The sequence below is a fragment of the Neofelis nebulosa genome, chromosome 7 (genome assembly GCF_028018385.1).
Source record: "Neofelis nebulosa isolate mNeoNeb1 chromosome 7, mNeoNeb1.pri, whole genome shotgun sequence".
Classification (NCBI taxonomy): Eukaryota; Metazoa; Chordata; class Mammalia; order Carnivora; family Felidae; genus Neofelis; species Neofelis nebulosa.
The window spans coordinates 85,852,964-85,865,368 of record NC_080788.1 but is presented as its reverse complement, the minus strand read 5'-3'; the positions used below and the strand labels follow the sequence as shown (position 1 = coordinate 85,865,368).

At 35.1% G+C, this 12,405-nt stretch overlaps 1 protein-coding gene across 7 annotated transcripts in view; it reads left to right on the top strand.

Annotated features, from left to right (window-relative positions):
• The window catches only part of RALGAPA1 (Ral GTPase activating protein catalytic subunit alpha 1), a 280,983-nt gene that overhangs the window by 183,173 nt on the left and 85,405 nt on the right, over positions 1-12,405 (top strand). For all 7 annotated transcript variants that reach the window (XR_009264389.1, XM_058738826.1, XM_058738825.1 and 4 more), the window contains 2 exons: positions 3,975-4,839; positions 7,416-7,487. Coding sequence is in view for 6 of the 7 variants with exons in the window: in XM_058738826.1 (XP_058594809.1) it covers positions 3,975-4,839; positions 7,416-7,487 (937 nt within the window). In the remaining variant the exon portion in view is untranslated. The remainder of the gene's footprint in view (positions 1-3,974; positions 4,840-7,415; positions 7,488-12,405) is intronic.

Below are 12,405 nucleotides of genomic sequence, written 5' to 3'. Positions count from 1 at the left end.
TAAGTATTCTCAGTGTTAGTAATTATGACAGATTCGTAAATGAGTTCATTTGAACTGCATTCCCACTGTCTCTTCCTTTGAGAAGAGGATGTATAGGATGGACAGGAACCTAGGACTAGGGTTTTGTTTTGGGGAGAGCTGGCTCATTCTTGCAGTTTATTTATAAGTAAGTTTGAAAAAGGAACTCATAAAACCTGTGATACTTATAATGCTCTCAAAATTGAATGATTTATATTGCTTCTGTTATATTCAACTTTGTATACAAGTTTTCAATTCATCTTTATAAAAAAAGATCTGTATTATTCTTAAAGAAAAATGGTGTTTGAGGTGTTACATGTGATTTCTCTAAGATCACAGATCAAGCCAGAGGCGAAGTCAGGAATTTTTCTCTGTTTTGTGATCTGTTTCTATTAAATTATATTCTTTCACTTCTCAAAAATGTTCTACAAAAAAGATTCATTGCTTAGAACAAGTCATATATTTAAGTTTATCACTCAAAAAGAGGACAAAGAAAGAACAGAAAATTCTTTTCATACATCAAAAAATTTGTAATGTCTTTAATTACAATTTTTTATAACAATTTTTCTGTTTGTTTATTTTTGGGAGGGAGAGAGTACAAGCAGGGGAGGGGCAGAGAGAGAGGAATACACAGAATCAGAGCAGGCTCCAGGCTCCAGACTGTCAGCACAGAGCCCAACATGGGGCTCAAACTCACGAACCGCAAGACTATGACCTGAGCTGAAGTCGGACATTCAAACAATTTAGCCACCCAGACACCCCTTTTATTACCATTTAAAATGTGATTAGGTCTTAGTTAGATGAGCTTTTCAATTGATCTGGACTTTATAGATACTGAGGTATGCTAAATAATACTATTTTGAAGTTACTATATACAGGGGAAAAAAGTTGAATTGTTTCCATATATCACAGTGATTTGCTAAAAGAAAAGGGCATTTTTTAAAAATGTTTATTTATTTTGAGAGCAATCGAGAACACTAGTGGGGAGGGGCAGAGAGAGGAAATCCCAAGCAAGCTCGTGGCTGTCGGTCGGAGCCCGACATGAGGCTCAAACTCACAAACCATGAGATCATGACCTGAGCCAAATTCAAGACTCAAGACCCTTAACTGACTCAGGCGCCCCGAAAAGGGCATTTTAACAAAAGATAAAAATACGGAAATTAGAGTTGTGGTAAAGATGGAACTAACACTGAACTGGGAAGCAAAAGACCAGCTCTGTTCTTTGGTAGACCAATCTCTTAGCTCTTGTGTACCCACTTGTCCTCACGTTCAAAATGATGAGTACTGGCTAAATTGTCTGTAAGGTCCCCAACAGCATGAACTTTCATTACATTCTAAGTTTTAATGAGGGGAAGGGAAAGCAGACACTACATTCAAGCCACTTCTCTGTTTTTTCATCCAATGACATATCTTTTTACTTGACCTGCATATGGTCTTGAAAAAATGTAGGATTGAATTAAGGTTAATCATTTAGTGTTATCTAGTGTTGAATAGCTGATTTTCAGAACTAGGCGTATTTATAATTGAAGAACAACTCAATATAATTGGAACTTTTTAAGTAAACTGAAAAATATTCATATATATACATGTATGTGGTCATAAAACATGATTGATAATGGAAGAAGATTAAAATTTTGATACTCCAACATTTCAAAGTCAACCAAAGTTCTCTTTTAGAGTTGGAATAATGGAAAAAGATGTTTTTGCTATTAATGGCATAGCAGCTGGTTTCTTGCTGATCTCTGCTTGTAGTCAGTGAGGGCTATGGCCTTGAAAATATAACACTATTCTTTTCTCTTGCTTCTTTTTAAGCATCACATGAGCAGTGCACAAGTTAATGTCCTTACAAACTTTTTTTTAATATGAAATTTATTGTCAGATTGGTTTCCATACAACACCCAGTGCTCCTCCCAACAGGTGCCCTCCTCAATACCCATCACCCACCCTCCTCTCCCTCCCACTCCCCATCAACCCTCAGTTTATTCTCAGTTTTTAAGAGTCTCTTATGGGTTGGCTCTCTCCCTCTCTAACTTTTTTTTTTTTTCCTTCCCTTCCCCCATGGTCTTCTGTTAAGTTTCTCAGGATCCACATAAGAGTGAAACATATGGTATCTGTCTTTCTCTGTATGACTTATTTCACTTAGCATAACACTTCAGTTCCATCCACATTGCTACAAAAGGCCATATTTCATTCTTTCTCATTGCCAAGTAGTATTCCATTGTGTATATAAACCACAATTTCTTTATCCATTCATCAGTTGATGGACATTTAGGCCAAGGGATACAGGAGTGCTGATGCATAGGGGCACTTGTACCCAATGTTTATAGCAGCACTTTCAACAATAAACTTTTTTTTAAAGTGGAGTTTATTGAGATACAATTTACATAAAATATAATTTATTTTTTTATGTCGGAATTTTGCTACATATTATGTTGGTGGTTATACAACTCTGTACAGTTGCCAAAATGCATCACAAAGTACACTTAAAACTAAAGAATTTATGTAGATAATACTTTGATCATCAGGACATTCTCAAATCTAGATTTATTCTGGCAGATAGGCCATAGTGTTTCCAAATGATTAACTTTCAGAATATAAACAGTGTTCAGACAAGATCACTCTATGACTATGGTAGAACAATATAGAGACACAATCATTCTGTAATCACGTCTATAACTAAGACAACACTGTATGTACACACACATACAAATACACAACTAAACATCCTCTTCTAACATAAATGATGAGTGCTTCCTTACCAATGACAACTCTTCCCCTGCCTCGTAGATGAAAAGTATCAAGACTGTCCCCAACTTCCCGACACCACTCATTTTAGAATTGGCTTCCACATCAACCTGCTTGCAGTCACACCGGCAGTGTTTGGCTAGTGGGCTTTGCCAAGTTATTGTCTCTCTCCACTTCTTCCTTCCTCCCTTTATTCTGTTTTCTGTCTTCCTTCTCCCCCCACTCTTCCTTCTCCTTCAGGTCCTGCCATTTCATGCCCTTGAGTGCTGTATTCTTTGTTTTCTTTTTTTACTCCTTGCTATGGATATGCTCCTTATCTATTTGCTTTCCCTAATGTGCGTAAGGAAGGGGAAAAAATGCTTCTGACATCCAACTAACTGGGACCACAATGACCCAAAAGAATATCTTACAAAAATACAATACATAAGCAGGCCCATAAAATATGATTTCCCTGAAAGTTTTCATGGTATATACTGGTTACGTTGATTCACTGTTTAAATTGATCCTGACTCCTAAAGTTTAGTAAAAGATTATTTTTCTGAAACTTTTACATCATTGATAAAAACCATAATTAAATGCCATGTTAAGGCATGTAGTTTCCCTGAATCTACTCATGAGATAAGAAATTTATCAGTTGGATTTCATTGGCTTTCTAATCTGTGTACTGAGTGATTTTAAGTGATTTATAAGACTTGTGATCCTTCTTTGCAAGTATGATTTACAGGGGTGCCTGGATGGCTCAGTAGGTTAACCGTCCAGTTCTTGATTTCGGCTCAGGTCATGATCTCACAGTTCGTGAGTTTGAGCCTGGCATTGGGCTTTGCACTGATAGCACGGAGCTTGCTTGGGATTCTTCTTGCCCTCTCTCTGCCCCTCGTCTGCTCACGCGCTCTCTCTCTAAATAAATAAATAAAGCTTTAAAAAAAAGAAAGTGTGATTTATTTATAAAGGCTTAAGTTTAAATTGTGAATCCATAAGCAAAACTTTGAAAAGGGCTTTTTAAAAAAATTAACAAAACTTCATCAAGAGTTTTCTTCTTTGCCATCATTCTTATAAAACAGAATCTAAATTGAAAATATTTACTCTAATATTTGAATATGATTTTGATAATGTGATGAAATCTCCATTTGTTTTCTAAAAATTTCATTGTTACATGACTTCCTACCTAGGAAGCAGCAGTATCCCCACTCACTTATATTTCTTATTTCTAGTGAAAACTCAGATGCAACAAGGATTAATCTCTATAGCCGCCCGCACTGTTATTACACATCTGGTAAATCACTTGGGCCATTATCCAATGAGTGGTGGTCCTGCTATGTTAACAAGTCAGGTGTGTGAAAATCATGACAATCATTACAGTGAAAGTACTGAACTTTCTCCTGAACTCTTTGAGAGTCCAAATATCCAGTTCTTTGTGTTGAACAATACAACCTTAGTGTCCTGTATCCAGATCAGATCAGAAGAGAGTATACCTGGAGGAGGTTTATCAGCTGGCCTTGCATCAGCCAATTCAAATGTCAGAATCATAGTACGTGATCTCTCCGGAAAATATTCCTGGGATTCTGCCATCCTGTATGGACCACCTCCTGTGAGTGGCTTGTCAGAACCTACATCTCTCATACTTTCATCATCTCGTCAAGAGAAGGTCGAAGAGCCTCCTACATCTAATGAATGCTTAGAAGATACAACAGTAAATGATGGGGTTTCCCTCCAGTTTAAAAGAGGATTTAGAGAAACTGTACCAACTTGGGATACCATAAGAGATGAAGAAGATGTTCTTGATGAGCTTTTGCAATATTTAGGTATAACTAGCCCTGAATGCTTACAGAGAACTGGAATTTCACTTAATATTCCTGCTCCACAACCTGTGTGCATTTCTGAAAAACAGGAAAATGATGTTATTAATGCTATCCTTAAGCAGCATACAGAGGAAAAAGAATTTGTTGAGAAACACTTTAATGACTTAAACATGAAAGCTGTGGAGCAAGATGAACCAACACCTCAAAAGCCTCAGTCAGCATTTTATTATTGCAGATTGCTTCTTAGCATATTGGGAATGAACTCCTGGGACAAAAGGTAAGAATAAAAGAATTTTTTTAACATTAATCTTACTCATCTTTTGATCAAGCATTTTAGTCTCTGTTCTTTTCCTCACTAAATTTTATCTGCCAATTAGTTGTTTGGCCACTGGACAGATTTCAGATCAGGATTCAAGGGAATAAAAATAAAACTCAATAAATTAACTATTAACATTTTCATAATGAGTAGTAGAACTATGACTTAGAAATCATAAAAAAAAATAAAAATTAAAAAAAAAGAAATTATAGCTCATATAATTGAAAGAAATCTTATTTTTCCAACCTTCTTGTAAACTGATAGTAAAAACTATTTTTTCTTACAACGCTTCTGACACCAAACGTGGGGTTTCCACACTAGGCAGTTCCAGCACTAACTGGAGTCAGCACAAACAGATTAAGGGCTCAGACCCACAAGTTCTGCCTCCCACTTCAGACAAAAGTTGCAAGTCCATACTTAAGACCAACTAGCTACAAATCAGATAACCACCTATAATGATAATTCACTATAATGACTCATTAAACATTTACTTCTATTTAGCGGTTTATTATAAAGGTTAGTTAAAGGTACAGATGAACATAGAGATGAAGAGGCATGTAGGGTGAAGTCTGAAAGGATCCCAAGTTGCAGGAGCTTCTGTTCCTGTGGAGTTGGGGTCTGCCACCCTTCCAGCACATTGAATTGAGTTGACTAACTGGGAAGCTCTTTGAACCTCATAGTGTAGGGATTGTTATGGAGACCTCTTCATATAGGTATGATTAATTATTACCATTCTCCCTTCCCCATAGGGAGGCTGAAAGTTCCAAGCTTCTTTTTATTTTTATTTTTTTAAGCTTATTTATTTATTTTGAGAGAGACAGAGTGCTAGCAGGGGAAGGGCAGAGAGAGGGAGAGAGAGAATCCCAAGCAGGCTTTGTACCAGCAGCACAGAGCCCGATGTGGGGCTCGAACTCACAAATCGTGAGATACGACCTGAGCCGAAACCAGGAGTCGGATGCTTAACCGACTGAGCCGCCTCTGAAGTTCCAAGCTCCTAATCATGGTTTGTGCTTTCTGATGTCCAAGCCCTATCCTGAAGTTTTCTAGGAGCCCACCAAGCATCACCTCATCAGAACAAAGATGTTTCTGTTACCAAGGAATTGCAAGGGATTTAGGCGCTCTATGTAAGATGTTCCTGTCACCTTTGTCACTCAGGAAATTACGAGAGTTTTAGGAGTTCTGTGTCAGGAACTGGGAGCGGAGCCGAAATACATATTTCTTTTTATGTCACATCAGCCTAACAGGTTTTTTAGAGTGACAGCAGTATGATCTTTTCTTGTTTGTATCAGAGAAATTAACTCAAGATTTAGCATCAAATCAAGAAAAGAATCTTTATTCCATTTTTTAAAATTTTGTTTTCTTACATATATTGTAAAAAACCATGTTAAAAACTTGGAATAAACACAAAGTATTCATGTAAGAGTTAAATGAAAAGGCATTAGATTTAAATCAGAAGAACCAGATTAGGTCATTTAATCTTTAAGCTTCAGACTATAAGTTGAGGAAATAACTCTCATCTCACATAAATATGAGAATTAAATTAGATAATGTACATAAAGTGCCAAAATTGTACACTAGTGTAAAGCATTACTGTACATTTGATTTTTAAAATTTCTGATACTAAAAGCTGTAGGGAAGTGGAAGAAGCAGCATTGTTTAATGTATTGTTTTTGTTCAATTTGCAGTAAGAGGGGAGCTCAAGTATCACTGGATGAATAAATCTTAAGAGTAATTTAAATGCAGGTGAAGCATTGAAATGGAGTTCTACTTGATTGACCAGTGTTTATAATCTTACTTAATTTAAATCCTTCCATTTGTTAGAAGGGAGTATCCTCTACCTTATGGGAAAGGCATTTTGTCAGGAACACAATTTGTCTGATGGTATATCCAAACGTAGGTAATTGCCACTCACAGGAGTGCACTCTATTCTCTTTTACTATAGGATGGTCCATATTCTGTCTCTTAAAAAAAATAAAGGTGGGAAGCTATATTTTGCCACAGCAAACATTGATTTGATGTATATAATTTGTACATATTTAGCACCTATAGAACCTATTTGGTGAAATTTCTACATTGCTTCATAGTGTAAAAAATACCCATAAGGTAAAACAAGAAAGCAAAGCAAATTCCATCTGGATTACTTGGTAATCCATATGCTTACTTGGTAATGATTTAGATTTTGTGAGTATTTTATTTCTCATTAGGAACAGCTTTCTTACATATTTTTAGGGAACTCTTAAGGAACCTACAAATATTTTTGTCCATTTTTCTGGATATGAGCTTTATAAGCTTCTGCAAGGAAAAATTGAAGTGACCAATAGATAATGATCCACTAACAGAAATCTGTGAAGGCCTAAGTAGAAATAATGACCTATATTCTTTACATTTCTTTTAGGGTCTGTTCTCCTTTGTGTTAGAAGTATGAAAAGGCAAGAAAAGTGTTTAAGAGTTGCATGAGTAGAGTGGAAAGTATTTCCGGGACTGTCATGTTGTTCACTGCAAAGGTGATGAAAATGTTTATAAATCTCTCTGTTTAGGAGGAGCTTTCATCTCCTGAAGAAAAATGAGAAACTACTGAGAGAACTTAGGAACTTGGATTCCAGACAGTGGTAAGTTGTTGGAGAACCTTCAAATTTATAGCTAGCAACTGTCAGCTATTTCTCTTTATGTGTGAATAATACTGTATTGTTGATTTCTAACTTTCTGAGAAGAACTACATTTCATTTATTTATACCTTTCAGTAATAAGCTTTTTGAAGAAAGTTCAGGGCTATGTTAAAGTATTTGGTATCTCGGAATTGTTTACCCTTTTTTATGCATTTCAGAATTCTTTTGATTGCAGAAATCTAATTGAAGCTATAAAATGTCCTTTGGTTTTCCTGTATGTAGATATTCCAAGCATACCCTTTTTGATTAGTCTCAGAGGTCTCAAGTGAAATGACTGGTGAATACAAGCTAGTACATACTAAACATATTAATGGAACAAAGATGGATGTAGGTTATTGCTATAAATCTGATTTCTGATTAAGCTCTTGGATTATGTACCCATTTACATGTAGGTTTTGATATGTAAAACTCTTACATCATTATTTTAATGGTATCTAGGTTCTTGATGCATATGGGATGTATATGGACAAGATTTCTGGGAAACCAGTGCTAGAAATTGCAGAATATCAATTAACTGGAATTCCTATAAGGTTGACATGTATATGTGCTACTTTCTTTTCTAGACTCAAAAAATAAAATTTATGAGTAAGTGCTTTGGGGCAGTATAACTAGAAACACATTAATAAAGCGATGCTTTGAATGTTACCATTACTCAGAATGCCTGTATTTCTGAGATCTCCAATCCACAACCTACTTAACATCCATTTCTCACTCTCTCACATCTTTGTCAGCTGCTGTTTTGTACTTTCATGTTTCCAGTTTTTTGCTTTTTCTTGTTTCCACGGTCAGTCTGCCACCAACCTCTGATTTCACTTGCCCTGTCCAGCTAATTTGCACATTGTCAACTATAAAAATACCATTTCTGGCATTTTCAAAACTACTTTTCCATTTAAGTTTATATATGTAGGTATGTAGATAATCAATATATATATTAATTCCAATCAGTTCTCCAATTGGAATCATTCTTAACATCTACTTTCTCTACTCCTAGGCAGAGGTATATTACTAGAGAAAATGATCAAACCATTGTGATATAGGAGTTAGTGTAGATTCATGCTCCTTAACTTTATCAATACCTTCTCTACTGTTCAGCAAATTTCTTATCCCTTGTTTACTTCTTACCTTGTTTCTCAGAGTAATTATTATAAACCGCTTCTTTGTTTTTTAAGCCCTTCTTTATAGTCAAATGATCATCTCTATTCTAACCTCATTAAGGATTCAGTTTAAATGTTTGACCTCTTATATAAAAGTCTGGTAGAACAATAGTTCCTAACCTTTCTTCTTCCTCCACACATTCACATTTTAACACACATTAGTCACATCTCATAAATTAAATTCAGTGATTCTGACGATTGAGGAACTAATTTGAATCAAGCCAACCTCATGCCATCATTATTCTATAGGAATGCATAGTAAAGATAATTCATTCCTTTCCCATATCAAACAACTCTGACTTATAATTTCCTCTCTTTAAAATTCCTTTTTTTAAAAAATCTGTTTATTTTTGACAGAGAGACAGAATCTGAAGCAGGCTCCAGGCTCTTGAGTTGTCAGTAGAGTCTGAGGCGGGGCTCCAACCCGCCAACCCTGAGATCATGACCTGAGCAAAAATTGGACACTTAACCGACTGAGCCACCCAGGCGCCCCTCGCTTTAAAATTTCTGTATTGAGCCATCTTTTCTTGCTCACCTTCAGTTTCAGAAAAGCCTTTTTTCCCCCATCTGTACTTCTACTTACTACCTTCTCTGACTGCTCTAGGATCTTCAAAAAGTTATCCCATCTTTATCTTGTATTTCTACTTACCCTTTACCATCAACACACCTGTTACCTTCCTTTAAACAAAACTTCTCAGTTACCATCCTTTGAAGCTACAGTCTATCTTTTTTATGCCTTTTACTACCAAATTTTATGAGAAAATAGAATCTTTACTCAGTTCTTTGGTTTTTGTTGTTCTTGGCTTTTCTTAGAATAATCTTTTAAGGGGCGCCTGGGTGGCGCAGTCGGTTAAGCGTCCGACTTCAGCCAGGTCACGATCTCGCGGTCCGTGAGTTCGAGCCCCGCGTCAGGCTCTGGGCTGATGGCTCGGAGCCTGGAGCCTGTTTCTGATTCTGTGTCTCCCTCTCTCTCTGCCCCTCCCCCGTTCATGCTCTGTCTCTCTCTGTCCCAAAAATAAATAAAAAATGTTGAAAAAAAAAAATTTAAAAAAAAAAAAAGAATAATCTTTTAAAAATAATGTTTCATTTCTCTGGTTATTATAGAAAATATACAATAGAAAAATAAACAATCTACCAGTAAAGCCTTGGATTGCAAGTAACTTGTTCTTTGAGTGTTCCACAAGATGAGCAAACATTTCTAATAAATTTTAACTTGATAAATGAGCCAGTGGTTCTTGAAATTGGCTTTAATATATGAGTGCTTTGGATTGCAAGCATGTTTCCAGAACAAATTATCACAAACCAAGGTTTTACTGTATTTATAACACTATTCTTAACACTTGTTTATGTAATTTTTCTCTTTTTTGATAGACATACATTTGATTTGTTTGCTTTAAAAAACTGGAATCACAGTAATATATATGTACCTAGTAAGTTATCTTTTAAAAAGGACTTTATCATTGGGGTGCCTGGGTGGCTCAGTCCATTAAGTATCCAATTCTTGATTTCGGTGCAGGTCATGATCTCACAGTCATGAGATAAAGCCCTGCGTCAGGCTCCTTGCTGAGCATGGAGCCTGCTTGGGATTCTTGCCCTCTGCCCCTACCCCCAGCCTCTCAAAATAAATAAATAAACATTTTTTAAAAGGAACTTTATCATATTGTGAGCATTTTCCTCAGCCATTTTGATATTTTTCAAAAATAATTTTTTATGGTGCCAAGTTCTGTGATTATTGGACATTTAAGTTGTTTTTAGTATCATGCCCTAGGATAGATTTCTAGAAATAGAATTATTACATCAAAGCATAAGAACTTACTTCAGGTCATATATATTGCAAAACCACCTTTCACTAAGTACTAATTTCTACTCCTACCAACACTGTATAAGAATACTTATAGAAATTCTACTTGGCCAACACAAGGTGTTAATCACATTTCTAAATCTTTCCTAGCTTGAGAGGCAGGTCATGGTATCTCTTTAATTTATAGTTCTTTATTAGTAACAAAGTTAATATTTTTCATGTATTTGTAACAAATTTTACTCTTTTCCAATTCCCTCTTAGTGTCCTTTTTCTATTTAAAGTGGAATTTTTCTAACCTGTAAGAGCTCTCTTACATATATGGTTATATAAGGATTAACTTTCGTACTTATTGTGGGAGTTTTCCCAATTAGTTGTTTGGCTATCAGTTTTCAACAATTTCACATTGTTTAACATACAGGTTTTTCATTTGTATGTAATTATGTCTCTCAGTCTTTTTTCTTTGGATTTTTTTCAATTGTTTAATCATACTTCAAGAATTAATTCTGTCTTGAAATCAATTAAACATTCTATTATATTTCCTTCTAGATCCATAGTTACTTGTTGAAGTGGTAATTATTTTACATTTAATTCTTTATTTCTTCTGGAATACGTTTTAGTTTATGCAGTAAGAAATGAATATTGGAGAATAGTCTTTCTTTGTAATTTGTTGGTAATGTATACCTTTCCCATTGATTTAATGTTTCCTTTATCAAATAGTAAGCTGTGTATTTCAAAACTATCTGTTCATTTCTTTTGATTTTTCTATGAATTTTGTGCAGATGCTAGTGTTTCACTTATTGTAGCTTTATATTTTAATATCTGATAGGCCCAGTCTTCTTCCTCACCCTCCTCATACATATTCTTCTTTTCTTAGATATTTTTACCTGTTTATTTTTCTAGATACATGTTAGAATTAGGCTGTTGTTTTCCAGAAAAAAATCCCATTGATATTTTGCTTTGATATGCAATAAAACTTTCATATAGAAAGAATAAGCACATTTGTTATCATTCTTCCCATTAGTAATCATGGCATGTTTTTCATTTATTCTGGGGCCCAGACATTACTTTTAGGGTTATTTTATTGCTGTGATGCTATTCTAAAATTTTTTTTAACATTTGTTTATTTTTGAGAGACAGAGAGAGATAGAGCACAAGCAGGGCAGGAGCAGAGAGAGAGGGAGACACAGAATCTGACGCAGGCTCCAGGCTCTGAGCTGTCAGTACAGAACCCAATGCAGGGCTTGAACTCACAGACCGCGAGATCATGACCTGAGCTGAAGTCAGCCACTTAACCAACTGAGCCACCCAGGCGCCCCTGCTGTGATACTATTCTAAATAGAATTTATTTCCCGTTATATTTTGCTATCCAGATACTTTAGTGAATTCTTTTATTTATTTTAAACATTTTATAGTTATCTCAGTCTTAGGATCTGTCTAGGTATATAATTATCTACAAATAATCTCTTTTCTAAGAGTTATGCCTGTTTTTGTTTATATCATGTTATATTACATTGACTAGAACTTGCACTACAGTGTTCAGTAGTTATTGTAAGAGAGAGTGGACATCCTGTTAAAGGAATCTTTTTCAGCATCTATTCAAATTTTCATATAGTTTTGCTTTCTTAACTAGTTGATGTACTTTAAAACCACTGCATTGATAATACTAAGTAATTCTTGCATTCTTGGGATAAACCCTACTGGGTCATTTGACTTCCTGCTGTGTTAAATATACTAGATTTTCATTTTGAATTAGTGTATAGTCCATTTCTAAGCATATTCTATATTTAAATTTTTATCTGTTCTTATTATGTTTTTAGAATTAAGGCTATAGCCAGGTTCATGAAATGAATATTATCTGTTGTTTGAAAATTTAGAACAATTAGTAAAATTTCTAATTCTTCCCATT